Source organism: Phalacrocorax carbo, chromosome 1, assembly GCF_963921805.1.
Source record: "Phalacrocorax carbo chromosome 1, bPhaCar2.1, whole genome shotgun sequence".
NCBI classification, from domain to species: Eukaryota; Metazoa; Chordata; class Aves; order Suliformes; family Phalacrocoracidae; genus Phalacrocorax; species Phalacrocorax carbo.
This window is the reverse complement of record NC_087513.1, coordinates 40,834,223-40,854,207: the sequence shown is the minus strand read 5'-3', so window position 1 is coordinate 40,854,207 and position 19,985 is coordinate 40,834,223. Positions and strand designations below refer to the sequence as shown.

The window sequence follows — 19,985 nt, the reverse complement described above, 5'->3', positions numbered from 1 at the left end:
CGAAGTACAAGGTGCCATTTGCCCAAAAGCTTAATTTCCACATTCCCATATTTCATCTTCATTTGGGACTTGCATTAATACTTACTGAAGGTGGCTGCAGGCTTGGGAGCACTGCAGGGATCCACATAGTCTGAGTGAACCCATGTACCTGCTCTAATTTGCACATTACAACAGGCTCATAATCGAGAGAGCTGCACCCCACCCCCCAACAGAAACAGTATGTAAATTGGAAGTTATTATCCAGTTATGGCAATAGCCAGAAGCAGAGACTGTAATGTACCTACAAAGCTTAACGTGAATAAACCTTCTGTAAAACAGGTCAGCTCTTGCTTGAAGAGTAACTTACTGCAATTTAAGATGCTGGATAATGAAATTTAATGAAAGGCTGAGTGGGGACCGAAGCATGGTTGGGTGAAACACGAGGAAGACAAATCCTCCTTACAAATCTGAGATGCCCGAATCAGGTTTGGGCGTTTTGATGTGAATATCAATCTACCACATTTCTCCAGTGCCCAAATTAGGTTCTGTAATGTGCCAACAGTATTTCAAGATGTTTCAGCCTTTTACTGTAAAAAAAAAAATTAAAATCAGTCTTCTGAACATCAGCTAGTCCTTAATACCCGAGAGACATGGTATATCCCTGCCATTTTTTATACCACTTCATTTCGTTGTCCCAGGGAACTGTGGTTTACATCTGCAATGATGTACCACTCAACAGCAGCATGAACAGACCCAATACAATCTATATAGTTGTAACAACAAAATAGAAATATAAAAAATAACTGAATACTGGTGACTCCGATACCAGTATATTTCAACACTCGTGATCACTCTTGCCTAAGCGAGACCTGGCTAAAGATTTCTCATATGCAGTTATGTCATAATTGTACTTGAACTTCTAACACATCAAAAACTCAAGCTAAGAAATTAAGGCCAACACTTCATAATTTTAACCTCTTCAGTTAAAAAAAAAAATAATACTGAGCGTATCCTCTTGGCCCTGCAGAAATATTGGCACCACTTCAATATGAAAGGAAAATCAGCAAGTTATACACTAACAGCACCGATGGCTCTGAAGTAAAACAAATATTCAAGCGCTTAAAGACTAGAATTAAATTTGCTTACTACAGTGGCCTATTTTGCACCTTCAAATCTAATATTTTCCTTGGTTTTCTCCTAGCTCCTCCTCTTTTTATCACTTTCCCTTTTACCTCTTGCATTTTCTGTCTCTCCAAGTAGCACACTTGGTGGTGCCCCTGTCTGCTCCCTTCGGAGCTCAGGAATGGCTCTTAGTGACACAAACCAGTTTGGCAGTTTGTCACTTTCTGTAACTTCTTCCCTGTATCTCCTGCCCCTCCCCCCAGCTAACAGTTTTACAGCTACTAAGCAGTTAAATGTAATAATATTTGCATAAGCCATATTCCACTCAATGTAATACACCAGAGTTAACACTGTCCTTGTTAGAGTTCAAGAGCGCCCAGATCTTTCTAAATACTGGAGATTTATGAGTATGAATTTCAAAAGCAACTCAATGTCATCACTGAAACATGGCAAATAAATTCTGAATAATGGCCTCTGAAGGTCCTAGCAGCAGGAGTTAATTCAGATCACACACATTCATGTAACAGATCAAAGCATTTCATGCTGCTGTGAATTTAAAATCACAGGTGTCTTCTCACTACGGCAAGCTGTTTTTCAAATGAGACCCATATTAAAAGCTGACCATGTCCACTTCAGTGTTTGAAAGTATACTTTGTTTCAGGAAGCAAAATAATACAAAAATAAGGCATTTACTTGAAAGAACAACTATCTTACAAAAATTGTGTCTTTCCTAATTCTAGAAATCACAACAGTATAAATAAAATCTTAAAAAACTAATACAGTGTTTATTTAGAAACAGCATAAATCCAAGCAGTGCATAAAATTCTCAAGTGTTTATTGTTACAGCTTAAGTGCATATATTCCTTTTATAATTTTGTGCCTTTCCACAGGAACAGACATACAGCAGCCACACAGTTTGTTCTTTTCAGAAAGCTCTTACTAGTTTGAAATCTCATCAGCATAACTGGATAATACAGTAAACCAGTTCCAGTGATAAATTCCAGATTTATTCAGACCAGATTTCAAAAGAGTAAACTCAGCATGGAAGGTGTTCCAATTTTTGAATATTCCCAGAAAAGCTGACATAAGATGCGTTTCAAGTGAATTAAGACAGGCAACACACAAGACATTTGTAAAAACATCAGCTGTTTAATACTAAATCCTCACCTATCTCTAAAGGTAAAAAGAAAAAGCTTTCTTTAAGTTGACAGTATGGGCCCTACCTTCTGAATGTTGACAGTGACAGGTTATTATGAGGGTATCTCTAAAGTTTAAATACAATCTGTGCTGGCTAAATTGCTTTCACCTCTTCTATAAATGATGGAAGATGGTATCACCTAACACAGGAACCTGAGCACCAGAAGTTATAAACCATTTAAAAGTGGGAATTTAAGTGAGACTTTCCCCATTCGCTACAAGGATAACCTCTGTAGCTTCTTTGGTTGAGGCCGTCATCTTTGAATAGCAACCCCAAACAACATGGGGAAAACTTTACAGTTTGGTCAGAATGCTAAGCATTATGGAACAATTCCATGCTTATGGAAAGAATGTTCTATTTCTAAAGAAATGAGTGTGAATTCACAACTGTGATCCTTAATTTTAGATAATTTAGAAAGTACCACAGTATTGACAATCATCATAAATATCATTAGTTTAGAAATAAAGATGTCAAAAGAGCACAGGCAAATTTATTATTCTTACTGGAAAAACTAGTGAGTTTTTATTTTAAATTTAGTCTTTTGCTTCAAACATCACAAAGTGGCATCACTTGTACCAACCCTATTCTCAGGGAAGCGGAGATAGTATCAGGATACAGAATAGTCAACAAGAATTACTTCTTTCCCCCCAAAAAAACGCTTCCATAAAACCTTATGTACTGTAGATGATGGGAAATACCAGAATTCACCCATTTCACCTGTGTTACCACTGCCTACACACAGAGTACATTGTGCCTGGCTTGGACAATTGCCACAATGCTTCATCCCACAGACTGATGTAGATTAGACTTCTATTTCCAGCTCCTTGCCCTTCCAGATGCTGGAGACTGGAGAGAACACAGATGCCGACCTTTCAGCTCCATGAGGATAAATTAAGTGCTTCACCTCACTTGGCAATGATCTACATCCATTTCAAGAGCAGCAAGAACATATTGACAAAATCCCTTCCTTGCCCTGACAGATGCCAATTGCCATATGAAGTTTAAAGCCTTAGCAGGCTGAGATGGAAAGTCCTTTGGCTCTCTGAAAGTTTCCGATCCCTCCCTTCGAGGGAGTCCAAACAGAACTGTCTGGAGTTTTTGAGTAACATTGAACATATATGAATCACGTGCAGAAAACCTTAAACCATTTTAACTCCTGGGCCAGAAACACCACGCCACGCCTGGAAGCACCAAAGCAATGATTATAGTAGAAAAAAGATTTACTGCGTTATTGTCTAATATAGGTTTTCCAGATATGTGCTTGGAGTCTTGTGTTTGGTGGTTGACAACCATGCCAATACGCTGGTCAAAACCTGGGGAAAGATAAAAACCTTCATTTTACAAAGCCAAACAAACTGAAAACAAACTTTTTAACAATGTGTATGCGACTTCCTAAATTTAGTTTATCACTATGGTGCTAAACCTCTGTAAGAAAAGTCACCACCAGACTAAAATAAATTACAGTTTAGTTTAATCTGGTAGCTTCAAAGTATGGGATATAAATGCAATGCTTTATGTTAGAAGTTACTTCTTTTGAAAAGTTACACTCTTGACAGGTCTACTTCTCTCTTTACGTAGTTCCATAGCAAAAAAAAGGAGTGAAACACAAGCTAAATCAGAAGAGGAAAAAGCTATTCCAAGAGCCATTCTAAGGCAAAGGATGCTGTTTTGAGCAGAAACAACTGATTAGCAACATGTATTTCCTGTCAGAAGATGTATTTGTTTCCAAAGGAAAATTACGGAAATAACATTATTACTTGATCTGACAGAAAACAAGCTCCTTTCAGAGGCTGAATTTAACATTTCTATTTACAGAGCAGTTTTGTAATACAAGCAGCTAGATTTTTTTTTCCTATTACTTAAGCCCTTTCTTGCTCTGCCTCTGTATTTGCAGTACTCTAGCACTGTGTTTCATTAGCTGCTAATGTACACACACCGTTACCCTATGTTTTGTCCAGCTGTGATATTTTATATGCCAACAAAAGCATAAAAATCTAGGATGCTTGATATTAATGCCATTTGACACTACAGTGAAGTATTAACTGGGTATGTGCATATGCACACATTTAAGGTTGATGTGAAGACACGCTCCAAAACAAATCAGCGCATTTTTTAACAACATTATTTTCCTCCGTAGGTTTGAGTATCTGCTAATACCCACAACACGGAAATTTCATTTTGAGCTGCTGCTTTATTACAAAGTTTTCAGCACCTCAGACACAACTTAAACACACACCCCTCCCCCCCCGCCCCAAACCTGCTTGGCAGGTATATAGCTGGTATTAGTTACCTTTAAATCATACATTTAAAGCTAGCTTTGGGTAACGCAAAAGTACTACAGAAAAAAAAAAAAATCAAAGCCTGATAGTTCAAGTCTGAACACTTGCTATGTTTTAGAAAGTCGTCAGGTTTCTTGAGAGATAAATTGGGAATAAGTTTTTATAAATATGTACCTCAAATGCACATAAAGCGTAGATTCAGAGCATACACAAGTAGGAAAGGTAACAGTGAGTCCTTCCATTAGCTTTGTTTTTTACAGAATTAGTATGGCTTCAGACTGATAACACAGGAAAATTTGAATCTAATTCTGCACAGCTATTGAGACAAAGTTTTATTCAAATGTGTGGGCAAAAAAAGACTATATCTCTTATAACAGTGGGTATCACAGACTAGTACATAAACCAAAATTAGGAGGATTACCAATGGGAAAAACACTAACAGAAGGGATTAGCAGTGATAGCATAATGCTTCCAAAAAAGACAGAATTCTTCATTACCACTACCATATTTATTTATTGTTTTTCAAGATGCTGTGGAGAGAATGGAGTATTTTTTATGAGAACACACTGAATAGGGATTGGAAAACTGGGTTAAAGTAAGGAGGGACACAAAACCTGTCAGTGTGCACCACATGAGCAGCACTATTTCATCTATATCACAGCATATATATACACCATAGCATATATGTATATATAGTATGCATACTCCAGCAGTGCTCATGAATTTGTAAAAGAAATTGTGGAATTTGCATACTGTCCCTGCTGTAGCTAACAAAGTAAGTTGCTGAGCATGGAAAAATATCTGAAGTAAGGAAGAAATAGATGCTGACAAATGCAGGCATGCATTAGGTAGGTTTACCACATTCTCTTAATGCATCTGCCTCACGAGGAGCACAAAACGTTGTCTGAGTGCTTAAGTGTTTTTCCTCTTTAGTACAGAAATATCTAAAATGTCTTAAAACGGTCAAATACTTCATTATATTTTGGACTTTCCTGGAACTACAAGGAATAGAGCATAAAAACTGCTGGAAAGCCAAATCCACAGCATCAACAACAGTTTGCAGTTCTCACTGTGATGGTAGGTTTAAAGGACTTGTATCTCCAGGCAGTTCATCTGCATGTTCAAACCTCCACTTCCAACAAATAAGTATACTGACAACAAAATCTGAAAACTTAAGTTCTCTCTGTAAACCAGCTGTTAAACAGAATAGTATCAGATACAGTCTTAAAACAACTTTTAAACATAGGGTAAGTCTACAGTTTAGCCTAACAGTTGTCTGTAGTGTTTACTCACAGACAATGGTCCTTAAGAGCAACGAGTAAATAAATAGTGAAATAATTTAGAATTAGCCAGCCAACTTTTTTCTTAGAAAAGGACATTTTTCTTTTTTTTAAAGTCACAGCTAGTTTGTGATAAGCTTAACTTGTAGGAATCAGTACTCTATTAAGCAGTGAAAGAAACCAGAACATAAAATATTTTGCACATTTTCTGGGAGTTTTTTTTTTTAATTCTTAAAGCTGAGACTATTGCTAAGTTTTCAGAGTTAGAAATGGAGCTTTTGCAATGACAACTTAATCTGAGTGGAAGGATAAAATTAAGCTGACATTTTCTCTTATAAAATGTTACCATAATTAGATACATAGGATAGAAGAGGGCAGCAACTGCTTTTTCCAAGGTAACATTGGAGATCTCTGGTCTCTTTCAGTCATCAACAAGACAGTAACATAAATAAATAAAAAAGTGGAAAAAGACCAACTGCCCTTGCTCTTGTTTTCATTATCATGTCCATCACTTTGGTTCCCTTTGTCCTCTGTGTTGCTAATTCTGTATTTTTTCCATTTAAAAATCATGTCCTCAGCCCTTCTGGAAATTCAAGTCCATTTTTAGGTTACATTAGGAGACAGTTAAAAAAAAAAAGAGAGAGAATCTTACCGCTGTATTGCATCGTAGCTCCCAAATATGAATCAACAATTGATCCCAGTAAGCCAGCTGCTGCACCAAAGACAATAATGGGCCATTGTGGAGCAAATACTTCCAGATCAGTCACGAAAATGAGTTGTGTTATGAAGTAGGCTATACCTACTGCCATGCCGCCAAGGCAACTTGAGAGCAGGCCCACTAAAGTAACTGCTCCATTAGTACCTAAATCAAACAAAACCAAGCTGATTTACAAACTGTTTCTTAATCACTTATATTTGTTCAAATGTTTTATATTAAATCAGAACTGTGTTTATAGCGATCTTCCCCCCTTATATCCACAAGGCTCTGCTACCACTGCTTTTATTTACAGTCCCCATTATGCTGCTGAGAAGCTTAACCTGTACCATCACAGCCTATTACTATTACTTTTCCTTTCGCTACGGCAGTTACCTAGACATACTCCCTAGCATTAAATTAAATAAAAACAGATAGCACACCTCGCAATGTCACCTGGTATTTGTGTGCTGTAAGGGGAGGGGGTGGGGCTGGAGAAAAAGATATACGCTCCAAAAATACAGAGCTTGAGACGTGCATGTTATTAAAACAATGCCTCTTTCAGCAGTATACCAAGATATATTTCACCAACAAATTTAGAAGGAACAAAATCCATAAGCAGGAAAATGTTTGACAGCTCACTGAATGAAAATCTGAAGAACGCTTATAAAAAGGAAAAAAAAAATGCTTGCGCATTTAAATCCTATCTCTCAAGATCTAAAACTCAGAACAACATGACAGCAGGACTCGAAAAAGACAGGCTGCTTTAAGGTAGCAGGGTCATCCACTCTGCAGACAAGGTTTCAGACAGGAGGTTCACTTCATCCACCCTTGGTAAGATGTTAAAGGAAGTGAGAGATTTGGTTAAGAAGTTCTACAGTGCCTCTACTGAACATATATATATATATTCTTCTACTGATTAAATGCCAGATTAAAATGCCTGATTAAAATTATAATGTCTGAAAAAATCAGATGATGACCTGCATTCTTTATATTATTGACAGCATAAACAATTCTAGCAGTACTGGACATGAGAAGTGACAGCATTCACTCAGAATGATTTTAGCTCCCTGGATGCTATGTCGGTGTGCCTTACCAACAAGACGCAGCAGGAACACAATTGAGTAAATGCCATTTCAGAGAATGCATTCCTGCTAGTAATTTCTAATCCCAGATTTCTGCTGTTTGTTTTTATGGGACTTTTTTTTTAACTGTTCCAAGTTGGATGCAAAATTCAAAACAAATAAGCAAAATATTAAGGCAAGAACACGTAGAACAGGTAAGACCTCACCTACTGGAACCTCTTCCCAGGTTGTTATCAACCTTGGCTTGCGTTTACTCATAACACTACCAATCTCTGAAGCCCAGGTATCACCAGCAGAGCATGCCAAAGCTCCCAAAAGGGATAAGCACATCCATGATGCTGTGTATTGCTCTGAAAAGTCTATCGGAATTTCACCTGGTCCATTTTCTATCATATATAAGACAGCCAGCTCAGTAGGAACACCACCGTTACAGAATACTTGCACCCAATTCCTCTGTCCACCTAAAGATGACAAAAACTAAATTTTAGTATTTTCAGGCAAAACATTTTGACAGGCAACAGGATGAGACAAAAGCAAAATACACATATATAAAGCTTAAATGTAAAAGACACACTTTCAAATCAGAAACTAGATAGCAATTTATTAAATAGAACAGAGGGAAAAGCAAAGTTGCTTGCTAATGTTCATAGGGATAAGGGTGGAGGGGAGGCATGACAACAGTGTTCCCTATTCTGCATGTTATATCCCACCTGAGCTTTTGAAAGGAAGAGCAATATGCAGTATTTATTCTCCACAAGGGATCTTAAAGAATTAAAATGTTACGACTTACCTTCTTTGTATTCTGAATCTATTTGCTTCTTTATATCTTTTTTCCATTTAGTGAGTTTTGAAGAAGTAACAAAAAATACAAACAAAGAAGTGAAGAAACTGTAATTTGCAACCGTAAGGATAAATCCAACCACCAAACCTATGAAGGAAAAAAAACCACTATATAAAGTTCCCTCATGTACCAATGTCTGCTTTGCAAAGCAATTATTTTGAATCTCTTGAATATGAAGATTATCTTCATGATAAACTTGAGACAATCATGCAATATAAGAATTACTGTAGTACCTAAGAATTCCAGTGACATCTTGACTGAATAAAAATAAGTTATCTTTATAATTTTCTCTTCGATTTTATTGGTAAATTGCTAATTTAACTGCTACTGCTAAAGTGCGTGATTTTTTAAGACCTTCTCTTGCCACAAATCAGTAACACTGTGCAAAAATAAAAGATAGAGCAATTAAAAAAAAGAAGCCAAAGGATGTCTCATTGACATTTAAGTACCGTGCCTGAAGAATACAATTATTTGTATAAGAAGCATATATACAGCTGTGGCTGTGTCTTCATCAGCAAGTTGATATTCAGTTTGGGAATCAAATCTCTCCCCCAAGGTCTTTAAGATAACCTGGATAACCCTTCTCCATATCTTAACAGCTGCTACTTCTCCCTTCTGTTCTTCATTATTTCTGTTTCTGATTTTTATGTCACCTTTTTCTTCCTGTAATTTTCTTAAGTGTTTGAGCTCCAGGATGTGCTTCCTTTTTATCTCCTCCTCCACAAGGGAGGTCTAATTCTCACTGCCCACCATGAGATTACAATTCTTCATGTCTGAAAGAAAACTGGCCACACTTAAAAGGAAATGCCCATATAAGCCGGCTAGTGAAGCTGTAATGTTAAGAGGTGAAAACACAGCAGAAGAGAAAAGATGGGGTTTCTTAATTTAGAAAATGCTCCCCTTAACTCACAGACAGAAAAAGATTCACAAAATGGCTGACACGGAAGGAAAGGATTTGAGGTCCTGCTTCTTTCCATTGACCATCAATTCAGACAATGACACAAGACAGGCATTAATCACCTGACATGGAAATCTCGCATCAGATTCCAACAAACACTATTGTACACTATGTTGGGGTTTTTCTCACATGGTCAAGATAAACCATTGCTGAAACAGTAATTTGCTTAAAGTGAAGTACAGGTTTAACTTTCTTCTCATTTTGGGGAGGCAAAACCCACCTAAATCTGCTTGTATTATGGAAAGAAGAACCATTATCTTTACTGGCTTCCTACCAGGCAGGTAGGCTGGTGGCATGGCTCAGTTTTATGGTATTTCTTTACCCCGCCTCTGCCATTTCATTATCTCTATGTGAATCCATCTATAAATTCAACAAAACCATGTGATTTAACTGCATGCTGTACTGAAGATTAAAACAATCTTACAGGTTTAAATAAGTCTAATAATATTAACCAAATTAATTACAAACAACAGAAAAAAATGACTATTTAAACAGGCATGAGAAAAAAAATCAGTATGAATTCAAGGTATATATACTTACATTTATACTTTTATTATACCAGGTAGGAAAGTCTTAAAAGAATAGTATGTACAATAAAAAGGACCTTAATTGAGTTTATTAAATGTTTAGCTAAATAGTCTCCTATACATACCACCCAATGCACCACTGTGGTCAAGACTCTTCTTCTTAAAACCCTGTACTGCAATTATTAGTGGAACCAAGACTGAAAAAAGCCAGCGCCATGGAGAAATGGGCCGTAAAGTACCTGATAAATCAAACAAAATGGTTACAGATGATCCTTATAAAGCATTTTTAATGCCTTTATATCTTAAAAGTAATTACCTTCTGGTATATATTTAAAATCTGATCTTAATAGAGATTAAACTTTTTACCCTTTAGAAGAAATATATTCTTATCAATGGAAGACAGAAATATCTGCAATTATCTACTAAATTTTTCTATTCAGCATTCACAGAAAAAAGAAAATATATTAAATTCACTAAAATTAATTACAAAGAAATAGCAAATGTGTCAAGAAATAAACATGGTGATATTTTCCATTCTGAAAGGGATTTATAAACTCCAAATATGAACATTCAAAATGTTAAGACCAGCTGAAACTTGATTTGGATTGAACAGATTAGTTCAGATTTCAGAAATAAAACCCCCACCCATACATCCACAGTAAGTTAAGTAGGATTGAGTTTCAAAAATGAGTAAGATTCAAAATAAAATGTCAGTTAGCAAAATATGTAAAGACACTGCAAAGCAACTTTAAGTAAATAAATTAGTGCAAGAGCTTCCCTCATAGATCACATTATGACTGATTCTCTGGTAACTACAATAACAAATCTGAATTTATTATTATGATTCTTTTTTTGATGACATTTCAGAAAATACGGCAGCAATAAAGGCAATGAACAACACTGTCTATGGTCACTAGTATTTTTTACCATTGATCTTTTAGATAGCTTAGATCTTTTTGGATTTCAGTAAAGCTTTCGATACTGTCTCTCACAGTATCCCCCTGGACAAAATGTCCAGCATAGACCTGGATAAACACATAATGCAGTGGGTGAGCAACTGGCTGATGGGCTGGGCTCAAAGGGTGATAGTAAATGGGGTTACGCTGGGCTGGTGGCCAGTCACTCGCGGGGTTCTGCAGGGATCCATCTTGGGGCCCATACTCTTTAATCTCTTTGTAAATGACTTGGATGCAGGACTGGAAGAAATACTAATTAAGTTCCCTGATGACACAAAACTAGGAGGAGCTGTTCACACTCTCGAGGGCAGACAGGCCCTGCAGAGGGATCTGGACAGGCTGGAGAGCTGGGCAATCACCAACTGTATGAAGTTTAACAAGGGCGAGCACCAGATTTTGCACCTGGGGGCACAGCATCCCTGGATGTACATACAGACTGGGGAACGAGAGGCTGGAGAGCAGCTCTGCAGAGAGGGACCTGGGGGTTCTGGCTGATGGCAAGTTGAACATGAGCCAACGGTGTGCCCTGGCAGCCAAGAGGGCCAACCATGTCCTGGGGTGCATCAAGCACTGCATTGCAGCCACTCAAGGGAGGTGACTGTCCCGCTCTGCTCTGTGCTGGTGCAGCCTCACCTCAAGTACTGTGTGCAGTTTTGGGCACCACAGTACATTAAGGATATAAAGCTACTAGAGAGTGTCCAGAGGAGGGCCACGAAGTTGGTGATGGGTTTAGAGGAGAAACCGTACAAGGAGCAGCTAAAGTCTCTTGGTTTGTTCAGCCTGGAGAAGAGGAGACTAAGGGCAGACTTCATCGCAGTCTGCAGCTTCCTCAGAAGGTGAGGAGCAGGGCCAGGTGCTGATCTCTTCTCTCTGGTGACCAGTCACAGGACCCGTGGGAATGGCAGGAAGATGTCCCAGGGGAGGTTTAGGTTGGGTATTAGGAAAAGGTTCTTCACCCAGAGGGTGGTGGAGCACTGGAACAGGCTCCCCAGGGAGGCAGTCACAGTGCCAAATCTGACGATATTCAAGCAACACTTGGACAACACCCTCAGAGACATGGTGTGAATTTTGGGGTTGTCCTGTGCAGGGACAGGAGTTGGACTCAATGATCCTTGTGGGTCCCTTCCAACTCAGGGCATTCTATGATTGCAATGGAAGAAAGTCAGAACAATATATTAGAAGCTTTACCTTGATTTTCAGGCCATCCCAAATACCAGTGTTTTTAGGAAAAGACATTCTTGTTTACCAAAAGCTTGGTAGCTTTTGGCTATGAAAAGCAGGCAACTTTTTTCATCATCTATGTATTCTGAATTGTTCCTAGGATGTGCCTAATGTTGTCACATTGATGTCTATGACATAATTTATAATTTTGCACTATGTTAACAGAAGGACAGCTGCTACTTGGCTGACAGAAGACTTCAGAAGTAGTTTCATGTCTATGCAGAGAGAACATGTCAGCATGCATACAAGCAAGCTAATAGCGTTAATATTACTACCATATCCTTTTAATTCTAGTTTGGAAAACTTACATATTCTGTGATATTTTAAAGCTTAGCTGAGCTACAGTGATATGTGATGTCATCTAATAAAACTAGCAGGAGGTCCTGCAGTTTGTATATACACTTATTTTGTACACTGATTCTGTGCTCCTGCTGCTCTGTGAACAAATCATCAGTTTAATCACAGCCTCACTGATAATTTACACTGATGCAAAAAGGGAAGTTTAGATGCTTGGCCTTTTTTTACAGTTTAAAAAACACATATACCTCTTTTGTTGGTATCCAGAACATTCTGATTATTTCCACACTATACTTGCTTGAAAATACAAGAACTTCCAAACTGGATCAAGCCAAATATCTGTCTGAATCAGAATCCCATGTGGCAGTGGTAAGCTGCATATGTGCAGGGCAAGAGTATAAGGAATACAGACTGATCTCCCGTTTTACTGGCAGCTTTTATGTTGACATTTCTAAAATCCCCCATATATTTGTCCAATCCGTTTTTAAAAACAGTTACAATTTTCATTTCCACAACCACCCACAGAACTGAATTCTGGTTTTAGATGCACTGAAAAAGGCCTTTCAAAAAGCTGAACAACAAAGAACCTGCTGCCTCAACTTTTACCAGACATCTGCTAAATTTTATGACCAACTGAATAATTATTTCCTATCCACATTCTTCCTGCCATTCGTGACCTATACAGATGTCCCATTTCTATGCTGAAATATTTTTACCTATTTAAGTCCTCTTCAAATGGGTGGTATTACCTGTTCCAATTATCCTTGCTGCCTTCACTGTTCCTTTCTAATTCTGCTATGGGCATTTTGAAATGGGATGACTGCAAGTGCATGCAGTAGTCATGGCACAGATACACCAAGATTTTACAATGTTTAACAATCTATTGATTTTTTGGCTGAATGAAAGGTGTTTAATTTAGAAAAGAAAAAAAAGATGAGAATATATTAAGTAACCCGGATGATGTAATTCCCCTCCCCCGATTACCTACTTGTATTGAACCAGGCTACTTATCTCTTCAGTCATGCAGTATATTAATTATAGACAGCTGTGGTGTAAAACATGTTTTTGCCCTGCTGCTCCCTGTTCTTCTCAGCATCTTTTCTTGCATTACTATCTGATCACCTTTATCCATGGTAACCACACTCTTGGGTCCCCATCTCTACCGTAGAGTAAATTCTCAGGGAGAACTTACATCCCTCAGGACCTGAGAAGACATCCATTATCCTTAAAATGGATGTTCTTACGACTTTATTAACCCTAAATTTTTCACCAAAAGGGCTAGTCCTAGAAACATGCAAAGGAAACTAGGAACCCTTAAAAAATTAAACTTATTTCAGCAAGCCACTGGGTTCCCAAAATCACTCTAAATTTTTGTATTTAAGGAAAGGTAGCCACATGACATACAAGTCAGATGTTATACAGTCTGGTTTCCACCTGAATATTTATCCTCAAGCAAGCCTGAAGTTGTCTAGTGCAGTCCTCCTTGTCCTGTCTGTTCCTCTAATCTACAGAAAATTTGGATCAGCTGAGAATCACAGATGATTTAGACTTCTTTTTCTTTGCTTTGTGTAGTCCCTTTCCACTGCACACGCATGCATAGCCCCTTCCCAACCTGCAGCAGTGTAGACAACTAACGGCACTCTTTGGAACGTTGCAGAGACTTGTTGAAAAGCATGCTACATCCAACAATTTCATGGTTTGTAAAACATATTTACTCTCAGAAATTTCTTCTTCTCTGAGGATTCTCTAGACTAATTCTTTTCCGCTTCTACATTCCGCTGTCCTTCCTGTTGTTTCTTCTTAATTCTATATGGAACAGTGCAATCAAACAGCTTTAGTGACAAGATAATTTCTTTTTGCTTGCACATGCTTGCATGACAAATTGTTTTCTTTGTGGCACGGTATATTCAGCATGGACTGAAAACAGATATTTAAGCTAGGAGATACCCTTCTTTTTATGCGAGGTGATGTGGCCCCAGATAGCGGGGGAACCCTTTTCACTGAGTTTTGTTCTGACAGCAGCTGCAGCTGAATTGCCACATTACTCAATTTCTGCCTTGTGATTTCACGTGAGTACGGACTTTAGGTTTACATATTTGCTAAGTGAACAGTACGTGCAAATTTAGGGGTGGCAAAATTAACAAGACAGCTCTGAGCTTTGTCTTTATTTTGTTTACTGGTCAACATAATTTAATCAAACTGAGCTTCCTGTGTTACAGTTATTCAAATATTTGATTGTAGGTTATTGGTTTTTACAGAATCACAGAATGGTAGGGGTTGGAAGGGGCCTCTGGAGATCATCTCGTCCAACCCCCCTGTTTGAGCAGGGACACCCAGAGCAGGGGGCACAGGACCACGTACAGACAGGTTTTGAATGCCTCCAGGGAAGGAGACTCCACAACCTCCCTGGGCAGCCTGTTCCACTGCTCTGGCACCCTCATAGAAAAGAAGCTTCTCATGTTTAAGTGGAACTTCCTGTGTTCCAACATGTGCCCACTGCCCTTGTCCTGTCGTTGGGCACCACTGAAAAGAGTCCAGTCACATCCTCTTGACACCCACCCTTTAGATACTTATAAGCATTGATAAGACCCCCCCCTCAGTCTTCTCTTCTCCAGCCTGAACAAAGACAAGTCTCTCAGCCTTTCCTCATAAGGGAGATACTCCAGTCCCCTGATCATCTTTGCATCTCTCCAGTGGACTTGCTCAAGTAGTTCCCTGTCCTTCTTGAACTGGGGGGCCCAAACCTGGACACATTACTCCAAATGTGGTCTCAGCAGGACAGAGTAGAGGGGGAGGATAATCTCTTTTGACCTTCTGGCCACACTCCTTTTAATGCACCTGACAGAGCTAACAATCGCAATACCTTGCACAGTTTAAATCTATCAATTCCTTGCTTTCATATGAAAGCAATTCTACATAATCAGAGCTTCTGTATTTGGAAATTGGGAATTGAAGAGAAATAAATTATTTCAGGTCTAGTATTAACATCTATGCAAAAACGGCCCACCTGTTATCCTCCTTGTTACACAGAGAATAAACCCACCTTAGAACGTTTTGAAGTATTTAACTGGAAGTTTGTCAACCGCAAAACTTTTTACAAGAAAGGATTGTTTTTAATTATATTCTTCACTGACAATTATTAAACTGCCAAGACAGCCCACTTGAACAACTCCCAAACAAAAAAATGCTGGTTTTCAAAACTATAAGTAGTTTACTTTTACAAACAATGAAGTTATTTTCTCATTGAAGTATCTAAAGAGCCTTCTAAAAAGCTATTTTCTTGAGTTCCCAGTTTGTTCCCTTTGCTTAGTCAGTCAAGTCACTACAATCTGAATTTAAATATGCTTGCAGCATGATACCCAACACCAGCTTCAAAAGAACATACAGACCCCTGTAATTGAAGCAACATAGCTAAGTTTTGAAATACTTGGAATACTTTACAAATAAGACCATTTTAGAACTTGCTGTATGTGATTAGATAGAGGGGAGTCTGGAGACACTGTATCCTTGAGTAGAAAAAATAAGGTAAATGTACTAGAATAAGCTAGTTTCTTATCAGTAAGAATTGTGTAACCAAGCCAAAAATGAACTGAGCATGCCCAGAGACTGAGTTCAACCAGTGGACACAGTGAGGAAGACTATCCACAACCACCAGAGGACCCTGGAAGACCACCAATGAACATGAATGCACATGCATTAAGGACATTTGCATATGAGTTCCAAGAATAATATGAATATGGTAATTACTTCTTAGAAGTTTAATGAATATCTATATTTTGACTGCATATAACCCCTGTAGTAGAGAAACTCGGTGCACACGCTAGGCGGAGCGATACCCTCTGCGCCCAGTGCCACAATAAAGAATGCCTGCTTTCTAAAACTACAAATTGAGTTTTAGAGGGTTCTTAATATTTGCTGACTTACAGTATCAGAACAGGAAAACAATATCCCACTCAGCTGTCATAATTCCACACTATTCCATAAAGCACTTGTGTCCATAGCAACTTATTTTCTAAGGAGACAATTTAACAATTTCCTAAACATATTTGTTTCCTCCTAATTCCAGAACACTTACTAAAATAAAAGCAGTTAATAAAGTTAATAAAGGAGTTATTGTCCAGTTAAAAGGTATTTTATTTTAATCATAAAACTGACTCAATAAATTACTGTCTTAGCAGTAAGATTCTTACAACCTTTATATTCTTTCACCTCATTTTGACTTCAAATTGCAAGACACAAATTTCATTGCAAAAGATGCCAAAAGTACATCTTATAGAAAACTGAAATTTAGAAGTCTGAGAAGAAACTGTTCCTTAATACTACAGCTTAAGTCTTCCATCTTTGCAGTCAGAGAGACAGGAAAGCTATCGATTACATCCTGTACTACACTACTTTCACAGTATTTCATTACCAGAAAAAGTACAAGAAAGCCAGCCTACCAGGTGAAAGTGGCATGACTGCTTTCTAAAAAAGTCAGCCCTTTCAATCCTTTCAAACTCAGTGTAAGGCTGTCAAAAATACACTTTAAGTTGAAATCCATCTCAGTAAGATTTCACCTGACAGTTTTTGTTAAAAAACCCCAAAGTTTTAAAAAGTAAAGCGAGTTGCTAATGTAGATTTTGAGCTAAAAAATACAAAATCATGACAAGTTATTTATCACACCTGCTATAGAAGTATAAGACACCACAAGTCTATAATTAAAGTGGGTTTCAAACTCATAGAAAGATTTCACACATGCACAGCAGGTTGTCTTGCTGGAAAGCTAAACACGATGGCTTTCACCAAAAACTTTTGCGTCAGCAGTACCTAGAGCTTTGCAGATATACAGGCTCCCTGGTACAAATAGGGCAAATATATTTCACAGTAAAACACTTGTCATTGCAAGGACAAAGATTCACAAGACAAAAAAAAATCTCTTCTGTGTACTGAAAAGCCCCAGAGCTGTAGGAGGTGCACAAGGGAGTCTTGCAGCCAAGAGGCAAGTCAAAAACTCAAAAGACAAGCACCAGCTGTATATGAAGAGATCTCCAGTGCTCTAGTCTGGTACTGCTAATCACAAACCATGAAGGTTCTTGATATTCACTTGTGAGCGGTACCAGAACACAAAGGGGTTATATCTGTTTGGTTAGCAAACAGAATTTTCATATTTTTAAGATAATTTTTAAACAGACCTTTTTGTGTTTCCTTGGGGGGCAGGGGGGAGAAGGAAAGAAATTTGGTACTAAATTACTACTAGAAGTAAGCAGTTAAGACTCAGCTAGAACACATTCATCGGTTTATTATGGATTCTTCAACACTCCAATTTTAACAACATTTTGGTCACTGTTTGGTGCTTAAGCATTAGTATGAACTATAAACTGTAAATTAATAGACGTATATTTGTAGTATTTTTATATTTATGGTTAAGGACTGTGAATTTCATTGCTTTTATGGGCTGAACTTATTTAAGTTATCACTCCCACTCTTACTATACCCTTCATTCACCTCCTCAAGCCAAGGTCTTTCCATAGTCTCAGACAAATGGACAACAAAAGTTGTTATGTCCTTCTTGTTCCACAACCACTCTCTGCAAGCAGGAGGATTTGCCTGTAGTCTCCTCCTTTGTATCAGTCCCCACCCTGATTCACCTGGCCTTTTCACTCTACGCTGTCAATTCTCAATCACATTAGACAGCAAGGACAGGAATACCCGAGAGGCAAAACTCAGAGAGCTATACCTATAGAGAGCAGACACACATAAATGAAGTTGTGTGTTTAAATCCAACTTTGCTAGCAAACAAAACCTGGTTGTGAAGCCTGCTTCTGCATACCTTCTATGTGTCTGGCATCTCACTACAAGCCAAAGTAGAAGTGTCCAGACAACACAGAAATAATGCTTTACCAGGACTAATAGCCCATCCTAAAACCTGAAGCACTGAAAAACACTGAGCAGAGACATCAAACTGCCACTGCAAAAGTCAGCTTTCACCAGTGGGATATTTATTCTAGCTTCTTCTGGATCCAGGGTGACACTAGGAAGTTGAAGAATGCATACTGAACCCCTAGGCACTCTCAGCAACACTGCAATGACACTGGAGCTCTTCTTGCATGAAATTGGATGAGGTCTTAAGGACAGTTCTTTACCTGTCCTGGGAAAGCAGTTAAACTCTTCTAGCCTTGAACACTCGCTGAAGGCAGTATTGCTGCTTTTGCACATTGCTGTAAAAATGGTGCTAGAGCTGAGATGATGGACCACAGAAAGTACTAGCGTCCTTGCAACTGCACACAACTAACAAACAGCCTGCCTAAGCTACCTGAACAGAACAGAGCTGGCTGTGTACGCCCATGCCAGAGACTCCATGCACACATCCCTCTCTTCTTGCCCCACTTCCCCAGTTTCTCTGTTCCTTGACCAAAGAATGCTTCTTGCGTGCCCTGTTCAAAGGCCGCACGTCCCTTCCTAAAATTGTTTTGAAGGCCGGCACGCTCCTCCCATGCTGTCACTACTCCCCCTGACAGAGAAAGACATCTATCAGCTAGCTCTTTCTTCTCACTTTCATTTTTATCTTACTAGCTTTCTTTTAGGGAGATAAATTGCAAAGGGCACCGACGTTATATTTTCAAGGGGATCCCCGGGCAGAGCTGCAAAGATGGGTACAGTGGCTGTTAACACCTTCTGAACCGTTATCAGCTCCTGCCAGGACTGAGGTTTCCAGCGCTGCTGAGGACAGAAGGGGCTCTGCACCCCCTCTGCCACCCTCTACCCCCACCCGCCTGCAGGGGCTGGAGGGGAGAGCGGCTCGCCTCGGGACTTACCGTAGTACGTACTTGCAATCATGGACACGATCCAGAGAGCCAGAGAAATACAAATGAGCAAGTTCAGGATGATTATATTCGCCATCATCTTGAGGTATTCTTTGAAGAAATCCTCCTGGTAATAGGACATAGGAAGCCAGAGGGAGAACACCTGGCGGGGAAACACAAGGCGCGGCGTATCAGCAACACCACTACCTCCTCTCATCTTCTCTTCCTCCCCTTCCTCCTCCTCCTCCTCCTCCTCCTCCTCCTCCTCCTCCTCCTCCCACCCGGCCCGAGGCGCGGCCTGGGCCGGCAGCCATCGCACCCGGCATCTCGGGGCGCTGCGAGGCGACACCAAAGCGCTTCACTGGGAGGCGGCTGCGGCCGTCCGCCACCCGCTCGGGGCGGGGCTGGCCCGCTCGGTGGCCGGTGCCCGGAGGCCCCTGCCCCGCCCTCCCCCCTTCGCAACGCCCGGCTCCAGCACCGACCCGCGGCCCTAGTCCGCCGGCGCCGTCCCACGCCACCGCCCCTCCGCGCATGCCCCGTCGCCCCCGCCGGCGGGAAGGGAGGGGGGAGGAGGCGGCCGCTTCCTCCGCCGCGGCCGCCCCCGGGCAGCGCCCTCCCTTCCCGCCGTAGGGGTGCTCCCGCGCCCCGTCCGCCCCGGCGCTGTTCTCCCCTCAACGGAGCCTTTTCCCCTCTCTGGGCCTCGGACGCGTCCCGCCGCCAGAGTGATCTCCCGAAGAACATGGAAATATTCCTAAGCCATAACAAT

The 19,985-nt window shown here is 39.7% G+C and overlaps 1 protein-coding gene across 2 annotated transcripts; it reads right to left on the bottom strand.

The window, feature by feature from the left end:
• Positions 1–1,866: 1,866 nt before the first annotated feature.
• On the bottom strand, positions 1,867–19,756 carry TMEM19 (transmembrane protein 19). Of its 2 annotated transcripts, none has more exons than XM_064449653.1 (7): positions 19,702–19,756; positions 19,232–19,382; positions 10,089–10,202; positions 8,428–8,565; positions 7,844–8,098; positions 6,511–6,720; positions 1,867–3,612 (listed from the first exon to the last, which is right to left on the bottom strand). In XM_064449653.1, exons 1-7 carry the CDS (start codon positions 19,750–19,752, stop codon positions 3,449–3,451), a joined length of 1,083 nt encoding a protein of 360 aa, XP_064305723.1. In that variant the 5' UTR covers positions 19,753–19,756; the 3' UTR covers positions 1,867–3,448. The 2 variants fall into 2 exon arrangements, with proteins under 2 accessions (XP_064305723.1, XP_064305728.1); XM_064449658.1 differs by lacking the exon at positions 19,702–19,756 and adding an exon at positions 19,539–19,695.
• Positions 19,757–19,985: the final 229 nt, after the last annotated feature.

Bases quoted from the DNA above. Each gene is read 5' to 3' on its own strand.
- TMEM19 (XM_064449653.1), bottom strand. From the start codon at position 19,752: ATGCGCGGAGGGGCGGTGGCGTGGGACGGCGCCGGCGGACTAGGGCCG. The intron at 10,203-19,231 runs GTAAGTCCCGAG...TTGATTTATCAG, and splicing joins GATTGCAAGTACGTACTACG to GTACTTTACGGCCCATTTCT. The intron at 3,613-6,510 runs GTAAGATTCTCT...ATCTTTCCCCAG, and splicing joins AGCTACGATGCAATACAGCG to GTTTTGACCAGCGTATTGGC.